Source organism: Dioscorea cayenensis, chromosome 15, assembly GCF_009730915.1.
Source record: "Dioscorea cayenensis subsp. rotundata cultivar TDr96_F1 chromosome 15, TDr96_F1_v2_PseudoChromosome.rev07_lg8_w22 25.fasta, whole genome shotgun sequence".
In the NCBI taxonomy this organism is placed as follows: domain Eukaryota; kingdom Viridiplantae; phylum Streptophyta; class Magnoliopsida; order Dioscoreales; family Dioscoreaceae; genus Dioscorea; species Dioscorea cayenensis.
Genome location: NC_052485.1, coordinates 23418080 through 23441323, shown reverse-complemented (window position 1 = coordinate 23441323; position 23244 = coordinate 23418080). Strand labels below are relative to the sequence as shown.

Sequence of the window (23244 nt, the reverse complement as noted above, 5' to 3'; positions counted from 1 at the left end):
TTTCATGAATAAGTTCATTTTATGGCGAGATTATTATAATCATCAAAGCCTGCACTTGGTAAAAAATTCATATTTTGAATAGTCATTTATCGTGACATAACTTTGTAAAAGATTATTAATTACATATAAAATTTGTTCAAGAGAATAAATATAAAAATTTTATAGAGAGTTAAGTGTGATTTTGTAATTTATACGAGTGTTCTGAAAGATAGGAAGGAAAACTTGAATTTAGCTGTACAGCAACTGAGAATGAGAAATAATTTTAGAGAAAATTAAAATTCGTTAAATAGTCAAAATTGTTATCTGTCATTTATTAATTTCCAAGTCCTCCACGCTAAAAGTGTATATTTTGCATAAATAACTGTGACGAATTTTGAAATCGTAAATGTTTTTATTCCGGGAAAAATTAAAATATTTTGGGGTTAAGTGTAATTGCAACTTAGACTAGGCAATCAAAGGTCATCCAAGGAAACCTCCATGTTTTTTCCAAAAATTTGTCCCACACAGTCCAAATAGAAATAAAACTTAAGGACCTGTACCTAGCAACCAGCACAGGCATAAAAAACCGACTGGCCAGGTCAAGGGTTTGTTATAACCCTATACCAAATGAGTTAACCTTTTTAAGAGAGAAAATTAAAAAGAAAATGTTAGCTTAAATGTAATTCAAAGTATTCAAGTCACATGTTCCAAAGAATTATAGTGTTTAAATCCCCATTTTAGTGGTATTTCCTAGTATAAATAACCAGTTAAATTTTAACTGAAATGTTTTTAGTCCGAAAAATTAAAATATTTTAATATGGACTGTAACTAATTAGGTAAATTTCTATAAACCCATGTTTAAAATATATCTTGTACCCCATATTATAGCCTACAGACTTGGTGTAGACTTAAAATAAAACCTTTAGAAAGTTATATAATTGTGTTAAATAGATTTTATATTTTCATATAGTAGAAATGGAGATTGGTATGTAAATCAAAATAATTTAATTACAAAAGTGAGGTTATTATGGGGTTAAAATTGATGGAAATGGGAGCTTATTTATAAAGTGAGATTATTTGTGGAACCATGATTGCAAAGCCCCACTTTGCAAAAAAACTATTTTGAAGACAATATCAGAACTGAAATGAAGAATGCACTCAAAACAAGAAACTTTTAGAAAGGATGGTAATTACATTAAGCAAATGGTAAAGGCTATAGAAGGAAAAACTCTATTTTATTGTGTCGATGTTTAGATAACCTGCTATAATTATAAATGAGAAAGGAATTTTTGAGATGGTGGTAAACAAAAACGTTTTGAAGAAATGTCAAGACCCAAGTCTCAAGAATTTATCAAAGACAGTAGTGGGTGAAAATCTCCACTTGTTGTGTGTGGATCTTTAGTATAAATAACCAGTTGCAATTTTAAACGAAATATTTCTTTTTCAGTCTCAAGAAAAAATTAAGGTACACAAGTAGGGTTAAGCAAATTGTAACTTAACCAGGCAAAATTCGCGCTAGTAAGAAACCTCATGTTTTTTTTTTTTTTTTCCAAAAAATCACGAGACTTAAAATTTCACGAACCCACAACACCAGGAGAGTTTAACAAAACTTAGGGGCGAATACATTGAGAAAAATGACACTGAGAACTAAATAGAGATAAGATTATAATTAATCAAAAGATATAAGGAAAACTGAATAATTAGAAATGAAACAATTTTGTTGAGAAAACTAAATGAAAAACACAGTTTAAATGAATCAAAGAAAAGTCACGCTAACTATCCAGAGTACTATAGTGTCAAAATCCTCAGAATGGAAAAGTGAGCATTATACAACAACCAAGCTAGACCTTAAAACTGAAATGCTTTATCCGGTGGAAAAACCCAGTCATTTTGAAGCAAGGACTGATCAGGAAAACCCATTGTTTTTTTTCAAAAATTTATATTATAATATAATAAAGACTTAAATAAAACTTAGAAAGTAATATGAATTGAGACTATTTATTATAAAATATTTGAGACTTTCAAAGTAACCTGCAAATAATTCACTATGAGGTTATTAAGGAAGAAAACTTTATTGAATGAGTTTATCATAAGGATTATTAAATCCATTAAAGATTTGTACTTTTATAAAAAAATTAGTATCAATAGTCATTTACCATAGTGTCCAAAAGTTGATAATTCAAACGCTCAAAGAAGGGCAGGAAACTTTGGAGGATTTCACCACAAATTGGTAAAAGATAGAAAAACCTCATTTTAATAATATACTAATATAACTGAGTTATAATTATAATGAGAAAATAATTTTTATCGAGATAAAAAAATAAAAAACAAAAATTGTTTCATTAAATTTAATTCATAAGGGTCTAAGTCCCTGAATTTATCAAAGTGCTATAGTAAGCAAAATCTCCACTTTTGTCGCGCTGACTCATAAATAACTAGTTGCAATTTTAAATCGAAAAATATTTTTTCCGCTCGGAAAAAAAAATTAAAATATTGTTAGGTGTAAATTGGTAACTTAAACTAGGCAAATTTTCAAAGGCTATAGTAAGGAAAACCTCAATGTTTTTTTTCTAAAAAATTTAGCCTTGTAACTTACATTATAAACCCAAAAATAATTTGAAAGTAGAGTTTAAATAAAACTAGAAAATATGGCGCAATTGTGTTATTGAGATTCTTTGGTACCAAAGGCAGTAAGGAAAAATCCAACATTTCAATGGACACTTTCACAGCGGTAACCTTTGAAAATAATTTAATTACAAAAGTTTTTTTCCCATTGATGAAGTTAAACTTTCATGGAATGAGTTTATTCGTTGAAGAGATTATTATAACTATCAAAGCCCTCGCACTTTGCAAAAAATTATATTTTTGAATAGTCATTTATCGTGACATAACTTTAAAAAGTTATTACATATAAAACGATCCCAAGAACAAATATAAAATTTTAGATAGTTAAGTGTGATTTATGTAATTTATATTTAGCAACGGTAAGGCTATAGTGTCGAAAAAATCCTCTTCATAATTTTATTGTAGTCACGTATGTTTTCACATGTAACTGCTTAGAATTATAAATGAGAAAGAATTTTTTGTTAGAGAGAAAAAATAAAAACAAAAATTGTTGGGGCTTAAATATAATTGTGTTAATTCAAGTCACTTAATTTTCCAAAGACTATAGCAAGCAACCTCCACGAAAGTATATTTTCGTGACAAATGTAACTGCGACGTAATTTAAATCGTAATGTTTTTTATTCTCAAAAAATTAAATATTTTTGGGGTTAAGGCATCATGAAACTAAGACTAGGTAAATTTTCAAAGGCTAGTAAGGAAAAACTCCATGTTTTTTTTTTTTCTAAAAATTTATATCTTTGCACTTAGCATTATAGTCATAAATAATTTGGTAAGACTTTAAATAAAACTTTGTAGGGCGTATATGTGAATTGTGTTATTTAGATTTTGATATTTTCAAAGGCTATAGTACGGTAAAATTCCGTAACATTTTCAATGAGACTTTTCTATATGTAACCCGCAAAATAATTTAATTACAAAAGAGGTTAATATGGGGTTAAAATTTTGATGCTGAAATGAGTTTATTTTATGAAGTGAGATTATTAGAACTATCAGCCCACTTTGGTAAAAAATTATTTTGAATAGTCATTCATCGTGATATAACCTTGTAAAAGCTAATAACCACACTCCCAAAATTTGTTCAAGTGAATAGTCATAAAACTTTATAGAGAGTTACAGTGATTTGTAATTGACAAGTAAGCAAATTTAAAGGCTATAGGAAGGAAAAATCCTCTATTTTATTGTGTCGATAAGCTACATATAACTTGTTTATAATGAGTAATGCAGAAATAATTTTGGCCGGAGACAAAAAATAAAAAAAAAAAAATTGTTTTGCTTAAATGTAATTGTGTTATTCAAGTCTCACACTTATCAAAGTACATAGCAAGGGAAAATCCTCCACTTTTGTTGTGTGGATCTTTTATATAACAACTGCGCTTGGTAATTTAATTAAATATTTTCCAGTCGGGAAAAAATTAAAATATTGTTAGTATATAAATTGGTAACTTAAACTAGGCAAATTTTCAAAGGCTATAGTAAGGAAAACCTCAATGTTTTTTTTTTTTTTCTAAAAAATTTATATCTTGCACTTACATTATAAACCCACAACACCCAGGAGCTTAAATAAAACTTTGTAGGGGTTAAGCGCAATTGTGTTATTGAGATTTTGAAAATTTTCAAAGGCTATAGGCGGAAAATTCCAACATTTTCTTCAATGGACACTTTCATGTAACTCGCAAAATAATTTAATTACAAAAGTTTTTTTTTCCGATGAAGTTAAACTTTCATGGAATAAGTTCATTTCAAGGAAGTGAGATTATTATAACTATCAAAGTCAGACTTTGGTAAAATTCATATTTTTGAATAATATTTATCGAGTATAACTTTGTAAAAGCTATTAATTACATATAAAATTTGTTCAAGAGAATAAATATAAAATTTTATAGAGCAAGTGTGATTATGTAATTTACATTTAGCAAATTTGCAAAGGCTATAGCAAGTGAAAATCCTCGAATTTTATTGTGTCGATAAGCCACATATAACCCTGCTTATAATTATAATGAGAAATAATTTTTGTTATAGAAAATTAAAACAAAATTGTTAAATGAAATGTAATTGTGTTATTCAAGTCTGACCACAACTATCCCAAAAGACACATAGACTTAGCGAAATCCTCCATTTTCGTGACTGAATATTTTGCATAAATAACCAGTTGTACCTTTTAAATCAGTAAATGTAGTCTCGTGATTAAAATATGAGGTTGAGTGTAATTTGCAACTTAGACTAGGTAGAATTTTCATGAGGCTATAGTAAAAGCGAAAACCTTACATGTCTCATTTATATCTTGCACTTACATTATAGCTCACAGATAATTTAGTGTAAAGTATCTTTAAATAAAAACTTTTGTGGCCCGGTTATGCGTGAGTGTGGTATATTTGAGATTTTGATATTTTTCAGCAGGCGATAGTAAGGTAAAATTCCACATTTTCAATGGAGACTTTTCATCATGTAACCCGGCATAATTTCATCACAAAAAGTGAGGTTATTATGGGGGTTTAAAAACTTTTTGATGGAAATAGGTTTATTTTATGAAGTGAGATTGTTAGAACTATCAAAGAATGCACTTTGGTAAGAAAATCATATTTTCGAATAGCTCATTTATCGATATAACCTTGTAAAAGTATGAGTACATCTAAAAATTTGCCCAAGTGAATAAATATAAAACTGTAGAGAGTTAAGTGTGATTTTGTAATTACATTAGCCAAATTTGCAAGGCTATAGGAAGGACTCCTATTTTATTGTGTCGCGTGTTTCACATATAACTTGTTTATAATTATAAATGAGAAATAATTTTCTGTGGAGACACACACAGTATGTTTGACGAAATGTAATTGTGTTATTCAAGTCTCCACATAATTTATCAAAGCTATATTAGCAAGGAAAATCCTCCACTTTGCCATTTGTGTGGATCTTTTATATAAATAACCAAAAGTAAGCAATTTTAAATCGGAAATATTTTCTACATGCGGGATCAAAATATATATTGTTGGGGTAAAAGTGTAAATTGGTAACTTAAACTAGTTAAATTTCAAAGAGCTAGTAGTAAGGAAAACCTCAATGTCAAACATTTATATCTTGCACTTACATTTATAACCCAAGCAAACAATTTGGTGTGAGAGTTTAAATAAAAACTTTGTAGGCTGTTAAGCGCAATGCGTGTTATTGAGATTTACGAAAATTTTCAAAGGCTATAGTAAGGGATTCCAACATTTTCAATGGACACTTTTCATATGTAACCCCGCAAAATAATTTAATTACAAAATCCCGGACATGAAGTTAAAACTTTTGATGGAATGAGTTTATTTTATGAAGTGAGATTATTAGAACTATCAAAGCCTGCACTTTGGTAAAAAATTCACATTTTCGAATAGTCATTTATCGTATATAACATTGTAAAAGATATTAATTACATATAAAATTTGTTCAAGAGAATAAATATAAAAATTTTATAGAGAGTTATGTGTGATTTTGTAATTTACATTAAGCAAATATGCAATGGCTATAGCAAGGAAAAATCCTCCATTTTATTGTGTCGATGTTTTCACATATAACCTGTTTATAATTATGAATGAGAAATTATTTTTTGTTAGAGAGAAAAAATAAAAAAACAAAAATTGTTGGGGCTTAAATGTAATTGTGTTATTCAAGTCAATGCACAATTTTCCAAAGACTATAGTGGCAGAATCCCTCCATAGAAAAGTGTATATCTTTGCATAAATAACCCGTGGATGTAATTTTAAATCGAATGTTTTTAGTATTTCGGGATTGAAAATATTTTTGGGGTTAAGTGTAATTTGCAACTTAGACTAGGTAAATTTTCAAAGGCTATAGTAAGAAACCTCCCATGTCTAAAAATTTATGATCTTAGCACTTACATTATAGCCTACAAATAATCTAATGGTAAGACTCTAAATAAAAACTTTTGTCAGGCGGTTATGTGAATTGTGTTATTTAGATTTTTGATATTTTTCACAGGCTATAGTAAGGTAAAATTCCAACATTTTCACCGGAGACTTTTCATACGTAAACCGCGTAAAATAATTTAATTACAAAAGTGAGGTTATTATGGGGGTTAAAAACTTTTGATGGAATGAGTTTATTTAATGAAGTGAGATTATTAGAAATATCAAAGGCTGCACTTTGGTAAAAAATACATATTTTCGAATAGGCATTTATCGTATATAACCTTGTAAAAGCTATTAATTACATCTAAAATTTGTTCAAGTGAATAAATATAAAACTTTTATAGAGAGTTAAGTGTGATTTTGTAATTACATTAAGCAAATTTGCAAAGGCTATAGCAAGGAAAAATCCTCTATTTTTATTGTGTCGATGTTTTCCACATATAACTTGTTTATAATTATAATGAGAAATAATTTTTGTCGAGACATAAAACAAAATTGTTGGGGCTTAAATGTAATTGTGTTATTCAAGTCTCGACAATTTATCAAAGGCTATAGCAAGGAAAATCCTCCATTTTGTTGTGTGGATCTTTTTACATAAATAACCAAAGGTTCAATTTTAAATCGTGAAATATTTTTCTATCCGATTAAAAATATTGTTGGGGGTTAAGTGTAAATTGGTAACTTAAACTAGGCAAATTTTCAAAGGCTATAGTAAGGAAAACCTCAATGTTTAAAATTTATATCTTGCACTTACATTATAACCTACAAATAATTTGGTGTGAGAGTTTAAATAAAACTTTTGTAGGGGGTTAAGCGCAATTGTGTTATTGAGATTTTGAAAATTTTCAAAGGCTATAGTAAGGGAAAATTCCAACATTTTCAATGGACACTTTTCATATGTAACCCCGCAAAATAATTTAATTACAAAAGTTTTTTTTCCGACATGAAGTTAAAACTTTTCATGGAATGAGTTCATTTTATGAAGTGAGATTATTAGAACTATCAAAGCCTGCACTTTGGTAAAAAATTCATATTTTTGAATAGTCATTTATCGTATATAACTTTGTAAAAGATATTAATTACATATAAAATTTGTTCAAGAGAATAAATATAAAAATTTTATAGAGAGTTAAGTGTGATTATGTAATTTTACATTTGTGCAAATTTGCAAAAGGCTATAGCAAGGAAAAATTCGAATTTTATTGTGTGCGATGTTTTCACATATAACACTCTGCTTATAATTATAAATAGAAATAATTTTGTTATAGAGAAAAATTACAAAAATTGTTGGGGTTTAAAATGTAATGTGTTATTCAAGTCACGACAACTATCCAAAGACTATAGCAAGCGAATCCTCCATTTTGTAGTGCGTGATATTTTTAGCATACATCATGCAAGTTGTAATTTTAAATCGGAAATGTCGTATCTCGGAAAATTAAATATTTTTGGGGGTTAAGTGTAAATTTAGCAGCTTAGACTAGGTAAATTTTTCAAAGGCTATAGTAAGGGAAAAACCTCCATGTCTAAAAATTTATATCTTGCACTTACATTATAGCCTACAAATAATTTGGTGTAAGACTTTTAAATAAAACTTTTGTAGGGTGTTATGCGAATTGTGTTATTGAGATTTTGATATTTTTCAAAGGCTATAGTAAGGTAAAATTCCAACATTTTCAATGAGACCTTTTCATATGTAACCCGGCAAAATAATTTAATTACAAAAGTGAGATTATTATGATTAAAGAAACTTTTTGATGGAATGCGTTTATTTTATGAAGTGAGTTTATTATAACTATCAAAGCCTGCACTTTGGTAAAAAATTCATATTTTTGAATAGTCATTTATCGTATATAACTTTGTAAAAGCTATTAATTACATATAAAATTTGTTCAAGAGAATAAATATAAAAATTTTATAGAGAGTTAAGTGTGATTATGTAATTTACATTTAGCAAATTTGCAAAGGCTATAGCAAGGAAAAATCCTGAATTTTATTGTGTCGATGTTTTCACATATAACCTGTTTATAATTATAAATGAGAAATAATTTTTTGTTATAGAGAAAAAATTAAAAAAACAAAAATTGTTGGGGTTTAAATGTAATTGTGTTATTCAAGTCACGACAACTTTCCAAAGACTATAGCAAGCGAAATCCTCCATTTTGTAGTGCAGATATTTTGCATAAATAACCAGGTTGTAATTTTAAATCGTAAATATTTTTTAGTCTGGGAAAAAAATTAAAATATTTTTTGGGGTTAAGTGTAATTTGGTAACTTAGACTAGGTAAATTTTCAAAGGCTATAGTAAGGAAAACCTCCATGTTTTTTTTTTTTTCTAAAAAATTTATATCTTGCACTTACATTATAGCCTACAAATAATTTGGTGTAAGACTTTAAATAAAACTTTTGTAGGCGGTTATGCGTAATTGTGTTATTGAGATTTTGATATTTTTCAAAGGCTATAGTAAGGTAAAATTCCAACATTTTCAATGGAGACTTTTCATATGTAACCCGGCAAAATAATTTAATTACAAAAGTGAGATTATTATGGGGGTTAAAAACTTTTGATGGAATGAGTTTATTTTATGAAGTGAGATTATTAGAACTATCAAAGCCTGCACTTTGGTAAAAAAATCATATTTTGGAATAGTCATTTATCGTATATAACCTTGTAAAAGCTATTAATTACATATAAAATTTGTTCAAGTGAATAAATATAAAACTTTTATAGAGAGTTAAGTGTGATTTTGTAATTACATTAAGCAAATTTGCAAAGGCTATAGGAAGGAAAAATCCTCTATTTTATTGTGTCGATGTTTTCACATATAACTTGTTTATAATTATAAATGAGAAATAATTTTTTGCTGGAGACAAAAAATAAAAAAACAAAAATTGTTTTGGCTTAAATGTAATTGTGTTATTCAAGTCTCGACAATTTATCAAAGGCTATAGCAAGGAAAATCCTCCATTTTGTTGTGTGGATCTTTTACATAAATAACCAGGTTGCAATTTTAAATCGGAAATATTTTTCTGTCTGGGAAAAAAAATTAAAATATTTTTGGGGGTTAAGTGTAAATTGGTAACTTAAACTAGGCAAATTTTCAAAGGCTATAGTAAGGAAAACCTCAATGTTTTTTTTTTTTCTAAAAAATTTATATCTTGCACTTACATTATAGCCTACAAATAATTTGGTGTAAGACTTTAAATAAAACTTTTGTAGGGGGTTAAGCGTAATTGTGTTATTGAGATTTTGATATTTTTCAAAGGCTATAGTAAGGTAAAATTCCAACATTTTCAATGGAGACTTTTCATATGTAACCCGGCAAAATAATTTAATTATAAAAGTATTTTTTCGCACATAAAGTTAAAAACTTTTGATGGAGTGAGTTTATTTTATGAAGTGAGATTATTATAACAATCAAAGCTTACACTTAGGGCATGTTTGGATAGCTAGAAATTATGCCATAATCCGTACAATATGGCATAATTTAACATTTTTTGAGAATTATGTCATATTGGCTGTTTGGGTACTTATTTTAGAGTATAAAATTATAGCATAATAAGGGCATTATGTCATAAAAAAAATATTCCACTAAGAGTGGAATATTTTCTCATTATAAAAAGTCTCTCTTTTCCTTTTCATCCAGCCACCATCCATGGGCCTACCGACGTTCCTGCCAGCCTCCGGCAACCAGCCAACGGTCCGACCGACCTCCGGCCACCGGCCACCGGCCCCCAGTCCGGCCGACCTCTGGCGACCGACCGCCGGTCCGGCAGACCTCCGGTAACACGCCGGCTGTCCACCGGTGGTCCAGCCGACCTCTAGCGATTCGGCCGCTTACCGGCTGGCCTCTACAACCAGCCAATGGTGGTTCGGCCGACCTCCAGCGACCGACCACCGATCCACCGCCGGTCCATTCGTCCATCGCCTAGTCTCCGTAATTTTTTTTTATTTTGTTATCCAAACACTCATTATGTAAGAATAAAATATGTCACAATTTCTATAATAATCATTTGCACTTCCTGCATAATAAAATTATGCCATATTTTTTTATTTTGTAGTCAAACAGGCCCTTAGCTAAAAAATCCATATAAGTTTCTCAAGAATATTTAGACAGCTCTTGATGAGAAATAATTCACAATGAAGTTGCCAGTTCAGAATAGAATATGAGTCCAAAGAACTTTTAAATTGTATGCTATATAGGTCGACCAAAAGTCCAGATGGTTTCCATTTCCCTATTTGTTCATATGAAAGCATCTCATAATGAGTTTATATTTTGGATGTAAATATGGAATGACATGTTGCATAGACATTTACTCTTCCATTCCCATTTCCCACCCATGGTATCAACTATCTAGACTTTGGTTGTGGTCGCTGCTAAATGATTCTTTAGTTTTCTTGTTTATCATTAGGGACCTAATTCTTTACATTTGCAAGATTCAATGCTGTAAAATAAATAAAAAAAAGTTCCAGATGCAGTTACGGTTCAAACCCCAAACTCTAAAACAAGAATAAAACATCACCAAATCACGAGTGTAAAATTTTCATGCATGTGTGTGTGTGTGTGAATATCAACACAGCTTAGCCTCAGAATTGCAGGATAACAGCATGGCTACAGAAGCCAATCAGTCCCGAAAGATGGTGTTTTAAATGTAGGTTTTCATCACTGGCCAGCCAAATCACTTTCAATAGTCAATACAAAGAAAGAGGGAAAAAAAAAAAACAATACAAAATTATTAACTAAATAAATAAGATAAGCAATCGAATTGAGTTGATAGAGATAGCCTCGGAATTGCAGAATAACAGCATGGCCATATAAGCCAATCAGTCCCGAAAGATGGTGTAAATTTGGTTAAAGTTATCGTCATTGGCCACCAACGATCAGTGTTTATCTTTATCATCTCAGTAACAGAAAGAAAACACAAAATCAAACCATCAAACACAAGATCAAGAGCAAGAGCAAACAAAAAGGAACTTCGATAGCTCCCCAAAAAAGAACAAAATATCGATGAGAAGGAGAGGAGTCCAGTTGCAGAATATAGCAATCAAATGCACAAATCAACCAATGGATACAAAAGGAAAAAAACAGAAAGCGAGAAAAACACAAACCCTAGACGGAGGCTTCGCTCCATGACAGTGTGACTACTATGCACAGCGGCCGGCGTTGGTGGAAAGAGGATTATTTATATATCATATTGAATCCTTCTCAGCCGTCCGATGCCTTACTTTTCTATCGGACGGTGGAAATCTACAAGAGGGCTCCGCAACGGGAATGATCCATCCGACCTTATGCTGTACAACTCCCAACACCAAAGCATCAATAGCTTCTAATCATGCGATGACATGTGGCGAGCAGTCACTAATAAAATTGCTACAAGACCCTCTCTTAAATTCACCCCTCACAACCAAATTAATTTTGAATATATTAATTCTGAATATTAATCTTGCATTTATAGTTAGATTTTAAAAGATGTATATATATTTGAAAGTCATTGCCGTCCTAAACATTGATTTTTTTTTGTTAACAACTAAAAAAAATGCATATTAGAAACATGTTTCTTCTTATTTGTTTTTATTCATGTATTTTTTTTCCCATGCAACCGCGTGCTCATGTTTGAATTTTGACATAATTATTTAATAATGTTGTGTTCATCCTCAACATACACATGCAATAATAATATAATTAACCATAAGTCTAAAAGCATTTGAAAGAAGCATGTCACCAATAATCCTATGCCTGTACAAATCAATGCTCATAGAGCACAGGCATTAGGGTGTATGATCCTAGTGCTCATTTGTTAAAGAATACAACAGCAAGAGAAACCATTAAGGTATCCAGCTATCTGTATGAAATTTCTCTTGCAATCCAAATCTTTCTCCTCAGAGACAATAGCTTGACACAAACAATAAAATTGACACAGACACCAAATCTCAAGTTCACATAATTCAAAAATCAAACCAGTGCCAGCAACATATGACTTGGTATGGGAGCTGCTCAGAGAAACCAGCAGTGGATGCTCTTCCCGGATAGAGCAGCATCACCATGATTCCATTAGCATAACATAGGCCATAAACCTCATGTGGCAGGCTTGTGTCACAATTTGATCTTCTGTGATTCCAAAACAATTCTGGCAGCTTCAACAACAATTTGACCTTTGACGTAGTGCTGCCGGCAGACGGGCATATAGACATCTGCACCACCAATGAGTTCCTTCTCTGTATCATTGGTCTTCCTCAAAGTAAAATAGGCACGCTGCTCACATAGCCCACATCGTGCGGTTAACTTGGTTACAGAATCAGCAATAGGAATAAGGTCAAGAACTGAGCCAAACCTTCTCCTGCAAGAAGTGTTGTCAGAAGAAGCTGTGTACTCTGAAACCATGAGATGTTATCCTAGAATACAAATGTATATGGATTGCATGAATTGAACTGGATATGAATATATATATATATATATATATATATATTCAGAAGATCATTTTCTGGGCAAAGAAATCATAAAGGCACAAGGATGACAAAAGATGCTAGATAGCCATTGAAAAAAGATGCATGGTTTAAGAATTACCTCAAGTAATCACCATCAAGACCTGCAACAACAACAGTCTTCCCATCATGATCAGCTGCATTTCGGCAAAAGTCATAAAGGTCCCCAAAGAATTGGGCTTCGTCAATCCCTATAACATCGAGCTGCATGCATATGCTTCAAATGAAAACCTCAAACAAGGCATGTTGCGTAATGTGGAAAGGTAACTGTGTCAAATATAATTGATTGCTCCATCCTAAGGGTTTGCTTCTAGCCAAAATGTTTTGGGTCCTCCATTTCAAATTATACATGAAAAAGCTACAATAAGAATCAATATGAGACAAAATTAAAAATTGAGCTGTAGATGTTGTTCTTTTCTCTAAGGTTACAAAAGTAGACATGCTTGAGAAAAGCTGTGCTGAGCAAGCAAAATAAAAGCTAATGCGGCTAAGACAGGACACTCAAACACAGGTTAATTGAGACAGTAGAAGAAATGAAGACGAACTGAGCTCAGACAGGAATACAATATTCTGCATACAAATAATCACCGGGTGCTCACATTTACATGAGAGGCAGTGGGTATGGACCAGAAATTGAGGTTTCAGGCAGTTGCAGAGAAGCAGAGGACTATAATTTTCCAATTGTTACAGCAAACTCAGTCTAAACCTTTAAGATGAAGTGTCACTAGAAAAGGTCTTTAAGATGAACCACAAACAGAAAGAAAGAAACATAAGAATTAATTCTTAAAATAAAGAAGACCTATATGGCATAAGCTGTTTTCTTCCCAGAATAGAAGGGCCACCTAATCCTGAGTCACAGCTCTTATTGGAAAATCTATTAAAAAGGCAAGCTTTACGAGAAAAAAGGGACAAGAAGCTTGTGATGATGAATGCAGACTATCGCATGATATTAAAGGAGAAGTCTTGCATGGAACACTACCCTTGATGAGGCCAGGAGCAAGGTGATTTGCCAAGTATGAGTTAAGTATCACTAAAAAAAAAAAATTGATGAGTAGAAGAGCATGTATTGGTACAATGGTATTCTTAACCTCATCATAAGCCAGTGGCCCTACTTTAGCAGGGAATGAGGAGAGGTCGGGGAGAGCCCAGCATGGCATTTTGACGCCATCGTGGCTCACAATGGAGTCCAGCCCATACCTCGTATCCTTATCCGACTTTATCATCGCCGCCCTCCTGCAAATACAATGCAAATCGTACCACACGGGAAGCGGCAATGATCAACAGCACGCCGCAATCACCAACTCCGACAGAGACACGGTAGCAAGGATCAGATGCTTACCTCCCTTGATCGGTCTCCAACTGGACGCGTTGGATGAGGGCGGTGGTCTTTCCAGCGAACATAGGGCCGACGATGACGTGTATCTCACCGAAAGAGGGAGAATGTGTGACTGCGTAGGCTCTGGAGGCGAATCGGATTTTCCATGGAGACCTAGGGTTTGTGGAGGAGACAGGAAGGAGCATGGAAGGAGGAGGCTTGGAGAGGGCAACGGGATGGTGGAGCAGGAGCGAGCTCATCCTGGAAACGGAGTACATACGCATCCACTTTGGGGGGTTTTTTTAGGGTTTTAGAGGACGAGGAGGGAATGGAACATGATCACCACTGGAGGGAAACAGACACCACTGTTTTACCTTTGCTCAAATTATATTTTATCTTTTTAATTTTTACAAATATAACAATACATAAGTTCTCTTCTTCTTTTTTTGCAATTTTTATAAAACAAAAAAAAAATAGAATTTCCTATAAAAAAAAATTAGAATTTTCTTTCCTAATTCGAACAGCACAAACGGACTCAAAATAATTAAAAACCTAAAACCAAATTTTAAAATGAAATATCTGATTTGTTTAAAAAATTATTTATTTATTAATATATATATATATATATATATCATGTATGTTAAAAAATAATAAAATTAAAAAATTAAAAATTTTTTCATTCATAATACTAGAAAAGGTCAAACATTAAAATAGCTCTGAAAGACTAAAAAGAGAAAGTAAAAATTTAAAAAAAAAAAACATAAAAAGTATTATCTCACCGAAAAAAAATAGTGTGAGATGTTGAAGTGTTTCAAGTTTAAATATTGCTTTAACATATCTCCAATTATGGGTTTGAGGCCTTCAAATTTATGGTCCGCATCTCGCGTTATCAGGTGAAGACACAGGCTAGATACTCAATTCCTGTTCCATACATATGCCTTCTTGACTAACCAAACTTGTCGCATTTGTGAAAAAAAAGCATATAAAATACATTATACATTAAATTAATAAACCTTATTATCTTTAATTTTAAAAAGTTTTAGTTGAGAGATAATATAGAATTTGATGAAACATTAAATTAAATAAAATAAGACTTTAATTTATTACAATAAATAACTGTTATAATTATGATGATGAGGTTTTGAAAAATTCTACAACTGTTGAATTAATGAGGAGACTCTAAAACCATTGCTCTAAAGGCCTCACCTTTCATCCCCGGTATAGCAGCAACGTTTAACGAAGAATAACAATCAGTTTCACTTTTGATATACCAATGTACTTCTGAAGGAATTCACAGTCAACCAAGGCTTCAGGTCTATACATCTGCTGCAAAGTGCAAACATAAATATCCATTCAGCCACCTGGATCCAGGAATCTTATTGCATGAATACTGAATCAAAATGAGATGCATGTTAATCTAGGGACCTTGTCCTCATCGCCCTAAGATGAAGATGCAGTGGCAGACCCTACATTCTTGATGGTGATTGCTGTCGTGTGATTCTCAAGTTAAGAAATGCATTTTGCTTATTGAAATGTCCGCATCTTCCTCGCATCTCACCTTTGATGTTGAGATGGAACTGGAAGACAATGGAAAATACAAGAGACTGATAACAAGAAAACAAGAAAATGATGAATGCAACAGGATGATATAGACATTTGTTTCTCATGATTTCTGATTCTTATATAATAAATCAAAATGACTGCAACGCCCTGACCAACAAAGGACATTTGATTAAGTTCCTTGACCGAAATCCTTTCAGATAAATAAACAATATAAAATGACATATTTTTCAATTGTTTGTCATTTCTTGAGAACATAAAACTGTTACATAAATATACCTTTCAATCATGAGCCATCCAACAAGGAAAAAACTCTTGATCATTCCTTGTGAATGACATTGATATTTTATACCCCAATTAACCACATCATTCTCCCCTGTAATTTCCAAGATTTTCAGAACCACAATTTTGGAGTTGATTCATGTTTTATATTGCTCAATAGGCTTGAACATCATCCTGATTCCGTACATGTATGTTTAAGTAATTACTAATTGTCGAAAAAAAAAGAAGCTGGTGACTTCAATCTCCAAGGAGGGGCAAACATTAACCTATACATGTGCACATTTAGTTACACCAAACGTACATAAGAATGTAAGCTAAAGGAGAAAGCCTTTCGTCAAAAAATGTCAATAACCAATAGAGGTCACAAATCTATGAATTTTGTTCACATAGAAAGAGACATAATTGTATGCTTGCAACATAATTCTTCTACAATACAAACAGATTTGGAACACAGATAGAAAATTCTGCATAAACCAGTTGTCTAAGTGATCTACATCGAGGCATGAGTTCAATGTAAACCACTGTTTATGTTTGATAAAATACTGCTAGCATGTTACTAGTCGAAGAAACATATCAAATCCAGATAGCACACCAAAGAAAAGAAAGAAGAGACACTGAAAGAACAAATTATAAGCTTGAAGATTAACCTAATTGCTTCCTACATTTGAGTAATAGAAAACAAGATTTGAGTACTGCAACAAGATTTCCTAACTACACTTAACCAATTCAGAAGCAAAGAAACCTATCAAAGAAAAGAACGCAACTATGGTAAATTGAGATCATGCCATCAGGTCAGTAGAATCCTCATTTTCCTTCCATAATACTGCACATTCATCAGAACTTGTACACCTGCACATTCTGTTAAAATTGAACTCAAATCATCAAATAATAAATTGTATTCCTTTAGTAAATACAACATTAATTTTACATGTCTGCTAATCGTTAAACTTAACATCTTTCAAGATTAAACTGGCAAATATGATACCTCGAACCTCAACATTCTAGTTTTCATGCACACTACTAAACTAAACACTTTATGTTATATCAAAAGAATCACTTTTGTCCCCCATCAAACATCGTCAGTTTTTTGCATAATGTCTGATTGGATGAAGAATACTACATTGTTAATTACATCCTATATTGACAGGATAGCACATCCATTGAAGGACTATCATGATTAATATATAATGCAGCTTTGGAAATATCAAAGAACAAAAACATAGAACCTTGAAATTTATGAAGGATGATGTCAATACCTGAAGTATAAAACAAAAGATCATATACGTTTGCATGGGAATCCTCTACTGCAAACATTATATATCTCTTCACCATGAGCATGGCCTAATTTCAAAATTTCATAGAAGCAAGATGATTATACAGCTGCAAAGAGGTTTACATCTCGTATATCTGTGCCCCTTGTGCATTACTTTCCTAGTTCTCTTTGTCGGAGCCTGCAGGGGTACCGCTTTGCCTGAAAGTAAGTTTCTGATACATTTTTTGCAAGCAATTGATCCTGATAATTTGTTAAAGACTAATTCAGATGGAAGTTTTACTGTTCATTGCACATGGACTGGTATAAAGTGTGATGACCAGTTCCATAACATAAGAGAAATCAGGCTTGATGATTTAAATCTGAGAGGAATAATTGATGCGGACTCTGTCTGCAAGCTTTCATCACTCCAGGTTCTTAGCTTGACAAACAACCAAATCACTGGAGCTATCCCGGAGTTAATATCGAACTGTCAAAACCTGGCATACCTGAACCTGAGCTGCAATATGCTGCATGGTACTATACCTGCTTCTCTGAGCAGATTGAAGAACTTGAGAAGCTTAGACATCTCAAACAATTACCTCATAGGACCTATTCCACATTTTGAACAAGATATTGAGCTCACTTACCTGAAAACCATGGAATCCAGAACAGCAAGGAGTGACACATATGTGATAAAGGATGCCTCAGATAACAAAAATGCTGGAGTATCTCAAACAAAACATTCAGCGGTTGAACGGCCAATCGCATTACTCATATTAGTCACTGCGTTTTCATTTTTTGTATTTTTCATTTACAAAAGGTGTTCTATAGTAATCAAAGGGAAGGATAACATGAACCGTGATAAGGAGTGCCTAGTTGGGAATATCACCTCTGGTGGAGAAGATGATCCAGAGAAAGGAACAGTATACACAGACATTGTCTTCTTTTGCAGAACATGTGAAAAATTCAATAGAGCTGATCTCCTTCAGTCGGAAGCAAATCTGCAAGGCCATAACATATACAGTAGTCTCTACAAAGTAAGGCTGAAAGATGGTGCCGTTTTTGCTGTGAAGAGACTAAGGAATTTAAAGACGACGGAAGATTATTTCCAGCGAAAAATTACATGGGTAGGGAACTTGAAGCATCCCAACCTCTTGCCTCTTGTGGCCTACCATTTCTCAGAGGATGAGAAACTTCTCATATATAGATATGAGAAGAACGGAAGCCTCTTTTCTGTTATGTCAAGTAAGATTTCTACCCAATAATCATACATCATCATGATGATTAAAGAAGGCCTTCATTTCCATTATATTTTTGCAGGCTATGCAGATGGCAAGACAGATTTTCCTTGGAGGCAGAGGCTGGGCATTATGAGAGGGATTGCAAGGGGATTAGACTATATAGCCAGGGAGTCCAGCAATGAGAATGCTCTTCATGGAAATCTCAAGCCTTCCAATATATTACTGAGTGAGACTGAAGAACCCCTAATAACTGAATATGGCATATGGAGTTTTCTAAATCAAAAGAAGTCATTCCTATATTCTGCTAATGGATACAGAGCACCTGAAAGGAAGCTGACAAGAGAGGCTGATGTTTTTAGTTTTGGTATCATTCTGCTAGAGTTATTGACAGGAAAAGTTGTGGAGAAGACTGGAGTAAACCTTCCCAAATGGGTGAAATCCATGGTTAGGGAAGAATGGACTGGTGAGGTTTTTGACAGGGAAGTTAACAAGTTTGGGAAGCAGTGGGCATTTCCATTGCTTAATGTTGCCCTGAAATGTGTGTCCCTTTTGCCAGAGCACCGGCCAAATATATCAGAGGTCCTCGAAAAAATTGAACATGTGGCCAACTCACAGGAAGACAGCTCTTTCTCATCTCCATCATCAATTGAATCCAGCCAACAAGATTCCAGTGTAATGCACTCAATTATTCTAGAGGATGCAGAAAGCTGCTGAAACATGTAAAGTGAGATTCTGAATCTTGAAACGACGATCCCTTTCATCATGAACCATTTAGGTTCCCTCATAATCAGTGTTTTATCATCTTAAAATAGTCCAGGATACTAAAATAGCAACATCTTTTGTATCTGCAAATTGTGGATCAGGGAATGTAGAACAACTATTTTATTTGCTGTATTGCAATAATTGTTTGCTGACTAGAATCTCCGGTAAGAAGAAAATTTAGACGAACCTCAATGAGTTGTGGTTCTCCCCACAACATCAGGTGAACATGCTTGTGGCCGACACAACCTGGCAAACAATATTTTGCCAATACTTAATTCAAACATCATAAACTTTGCCCTCAGGCAATCCATATACTCATAGTTTTTGTACATCTCCTTCATAATAGAAGGTGGTAGTTAAAACTACATCCAGACAATAGAATTTATGACAGGCACTCACTGAAAGCGATCATATCTTACAGTAAGCCTCTTCTGCATTCTGCAAGGCTGTTGATTGTCAACTACTGTTCAATGATTTCCCCAAGCATTTTTGCATCTTTTTCAGTTTATCAACAACACAGTGCTCAGAAACTACTAGACAACGGCAACTTTCAGTCTCTCTTTATTCAGGTATAGTGTCTCAGTTGTTCAGATGATAATCTAATGCATTCACTCTTAAAAGTCTGGTCCAGACTAATCCAACGATACAATAATAACCTGTTTGAATTTCAAAGGTTCTTTGGTCAATCAACTTTCATGCTAGAAACACATCCGGCTTCTGCCAGAGCACAGCCTATTGATCTAATGGTCTCATATATCTTCCCAATTTCTTCATGAGTGTTATCTCTGACAAGGAAGGTGTGCACCACTCCTTGGAGTTCAATTGAACTCCAAGCCGGTTCCTTCTTTATCTGTAGTTTTGTTATCTTCCTGCGGACATCAGCAACATCATCCCACATTCCATTGTTTGCAAATGTGTTTGATAACACAATGTATTTCCCAACATTCTTTGGCTGCATTTCCAAGAACTTGTTCGCGGCAAGCCTTATCAGTTCCATGTCCCCATGAATCCTGCAGGCACCAAGTAAAGCCCCCCAAATTACAGAATGCTCATTACAAGGTGACATTTTTACAAACTCATACGCTTCATGTAACCTCCCAGCTCGCCCTAACATATCCACCATTGCTGCATAATGTTCCCCTGTTGGCCTGATGTCATATACTGCCTCCATAGAATTAAAATAGCTCCACCCCGCATCAATGAGGCCCCCATGGCTGCAAGCTGAAAGCAGTGCAAGAAAAGTAACTGAATTTGGCCTAAAACCTTCTGTTATCATTTGATGGAATAGCTCAAGAACCTCTGCCACTTGCCCGTGCTGCCCATAACCTGAGATCAATGCGGTCCAAGTCACTACATTCCTCTGCAAAGATACGTCAAAAGCACGATGACCATCATCAAGACTGCTGCACTTCAAATACATATCCACAAGGGCACTGCTCACAATGACATTAGCCTTTTTCAAATGATTCTTGATCATAACAGCATGCGCGCGCTTCCCATGCTCCAGCAACGCCAATCTAGCACAAGCCCGGAAGACTGACGCAAAAGTGAACTGGTCCGGCGCCAATCCAACTGACCGCATTGAATAATAGACATTCAGACCCTCTTGTTCCAAGCCCTTCAGTACATACCCCGAGATCATGGCATTCCACTGTATCAGATTTCTCTCAGGTATTCTATCGAACAGCTGCCGGGCAGTCCACAAGTCTCCGACTTTCGCATAGAATATAACCAGTTTCGTCCTCAAATATTCATCAGGAGAGAATCCAGCAACAAGCATCTGCGCATGAATTCTTCTACCGAGCTTGGATTCCTTCCAATGAATGGACTCCTGCAATAGCAAAGCGTAAGTCCGGGGATCAACGCAGGACCGGAGGTGATGACATAAGAGCTCCACAGCTTGAGGAAGTCTACCAGTGAAGCAGAGGTTCCTTAGTTCCTCATTGACCGCCTTGCAACGCCGGAAGGGTAGACTGGAAACAGAGAAGGATCTTTGTGATCGAAAAAGCATATCTCATTGACCGCCTTGAATTTCTATACTTCTATCGTATACTTCCTTCTCTCCTATTTACTTACCCATTTTAATGGATTTATTTAAAAATTTAGTTAAAATTAATTATTGTCTTAAATTTATAAAAAAAATTATATAAACTTTTAAAATTACTCATATTTAAAAACAATTCAAGACTTCATTCATTTGTTTATAATTTTATTTTATTTTTTATTCGCCCTCACCATAGTATTTTTGGTTTTAAAAAAAAATATTTTTTTAAAAAAAAAAAATGGATAAACCACGTTCATTAAAGAAAAGAGACATTACAAAAAGGAGCAGAAACTCCAACAAAAAAGAACCACCAGGGGTGGTAAAAAGAAAAGACAAGCTGAAAATAATCTAAAGGAAGCGTAGTTCCTTTAGAGATACATGGTACAGAAATCTACATCTCGCCCGGGGGGTTAGACGCGTCGATGGGGCATCATGCCCCACATCACTAGAACTCAGGAAGTCCAGGCTTCTCTTGATCTTGGTCACAAACTCATCAAGCTTTGCTTTTTTCGATTCAAGAGCTCCATCAAACCAGGGGATTATCAAGTGATCAATTTTAATGATAATGACAAACATTGAGAGACAGTTGGAATTAAAAATCCGTGCATTTCTTTCTAGCCAGATATTCCAAATAATAGCTCTCACAAGCAGATCCCAAATCGGGAGAGAAGATTTGTGTGATCTACTTCTCCATTCACCCCAAATCTCCTTGAGGGACCTAGGAGGGTGATCAGTCCTTAAGAGTTGTCCAAAGTAGTTCCAGATCAACAATGCAAAGGGGCAACAGAGAAAGAGATGATCTATAGTTTCCACATCAGCGTGACACAACACACAGGTAGTAGACTGAAGATAGTTACATCTGCGCAAGGCTAGATTCTCAAGAGTCAAAATCTTGTTGTCCCAAGCTAACCAGTTAAAAAAAATATTCAAAAATATAAGAATATGTTAAAGATAATTTGTAAAATTATATTTAAAAAAACTATATAAATGCCTCATAGAATTTTTAAATGGTCATGTATAATACCCAAAAAAAAAACTTTTAAAATAGAGTAATAAATATTCTTTCTCTTCTTGATATCTTCTTTAGGTGGTAGAGATAATTGTGCCCACCATCTTTTCTATTGGAGTTAGGGGAGATCAATTCAAACAAATTAAGAAGACGAGAAGAGAGTTTGAAAAAAATTTAAATTTGGTTGAATGTAAAAAGTATAGAGGGGTAATTTTTGTTAGAAGGTGGGATGAGGAAGAGTAAGGAAAGATGTAATGTGTATTTTACTAATTTGTCCTATTATATAAAATTAATCATAATAATTTTTTTTATACATATCTAGGATTATTTTGTACAAATTTTGTTAATATTAATATTAATATTAGTAATTATATTATTTTTATATTATTATTATTATTGCTTTGTGTCATGTACTAAGCTCATATACTATTGCAAATTACCGAGATATTCTCTAGCGGCAACTAGAATGGATGATCACCCTCATTAATTGGTTCTCAGGTGCTATAATTCTTTTCTTAAGCAATTTGTTTACTTATGTAATCCCCACGTTCAATATTGGTGGATGTCAAGGTGCTATTTGATTTTATTAGCTCATTGAGTTGGTTCAATTGTTTTATTCAGTTTTGTCGCTTTATGTCCTATACTTTTTAGCTCATACATTGTTGCATATTATGGAGAAATGACACCCAAACTTGGACTGCACTAAGGCATGTAACCCTAATGTTCTTTAGCGCCAACTAGAATGGATGATCATCCTTGTTGATTGGTCCCTCTGTGTTGTAATTCCTTTCT

The 23244-nt window shown here is 33.2% G+C and overlaps 3 protein-coding genes and 2 non-coding genes across 5 annotated transcripts; 2 read left to right on the top strand and 3 right to left on the bottom strand.

The window, feature by feature from the left end:
* Positions 1-11086: 11086 nt before the first annotated feature.
* On the bottom strand, positions 11087-11177 carry LOC120278280. Its single transcript, XR_005541619.1, has one exon. It is a non-coding gene; the product is annotated as a small nucleolar RNA SNORD96 family (small nucleolar RNA).
* A 108-nt stretch (positions 11178-11285) lies between these two features.
* On the bottom strand, positions 11286-11378 carry LOC120278293. Its single transcript, XR_005541630.1, has one exon. It is a non-coding gene; the product is annotated as a small nucleolar RNA SNORD96 family (small nucleolar RNA).
* An 806-nt stretch (positions 11379-12184) lies between these two features.
* Positions 12185-21429, bottom strand: LOC120277840 (putative pentatricopeptide repeat-containing protein At3g13770, mitochondrial). Its single transcript, XM_039284676.1, has 13 exons — positions 20084-21429; positions 19587-19645; positions 18286-18397; positions 18044-18099; positions 17903-17947; positions 17401-17485; positions 16142-16238; positions 15861-15906; positions 15574-15663; positions 14327-14601; positions 14076-14220; positions 13070-13191; positions 12185-12842 (listed from the first exon to the last, which is right to left on the bottom strand). The coding sequence occupies exons 1-13, from the start codon at positions 21408-21410 to the stop codon at positions 12599-12601; spliced, it is 2703 nt and encodes a 900-aa protein (XP_039140610.1). The 5' UTR covers positions 21411-21429; the 3' UTR covers positions 12185-12598.
* Positions 17407-18661, top strand: LOC120277080 (systemin receptor SR160-like). Its single transcript, XM_039283825.1, has one exon. The coding sequence runs from the start codon at positions 17435-17437 to the stop codon at positions 18659-18661; it is 1227 nt and encodes a 408-aa protein (XP_039139759.1). The 5' UTR covers positions 17407-17434.
* On the top strand, positions 18654-20077 carry LOC120277081 (probable inactive receptor kinase At3g08680). The gene has a single exon (XM_039283826.1). The coding sequence runs from the start codon at positions 18674-18676 to the stop codon at positions 19349-19351; it is 678 nt and encodes a 225-aa protein (XP_039139760.1). The 5' UTR covers positions 18654-18673; the 3' UTR covers positions 19352-20077.
* Positions 21430-23244: the final 1815 nt, after the last annotated feature.

Excerpts from the sequence above, each read along its gene's own strand:
- LOC120277840 (XM_039284676.1), bottom strand. The coding sequence starts at position 21,410 with ATGCTTTTTCGATCACAAAGATCCTTCTCTGTTTCCAGTCTACCCTTC. Across the intron at positions 14,602-15,573 it reads ATTCCTTCAGAAGTACATTG|AACCCCCCAAAGTGGATGCG; the intron begins GTATATCAAAAG and ends AAACCCTAAAAA. Across the intron at positions 13,192-14,075 it reads GGCCACTGGCTTATGATGAG|CTCGATGTTATAGGGATTGA; the intron begins GTTAAGAATACC and ends ATATGCATGCAG.
- LOC120277080 (XM_039283825.1), top strand. The coding sequence starts at position 17,435 with ATGGGAATCCTCTACTGCAAACATTATATATCTCTTCACCATGAGCAT.
- LOC120277081 (XM_039283826.1), top strand. The coding sequence starts at position 18,674 with ATGATGATTAAAGAAGGCCTTCATTTCCATTATATTTTTGCAGGCTAT.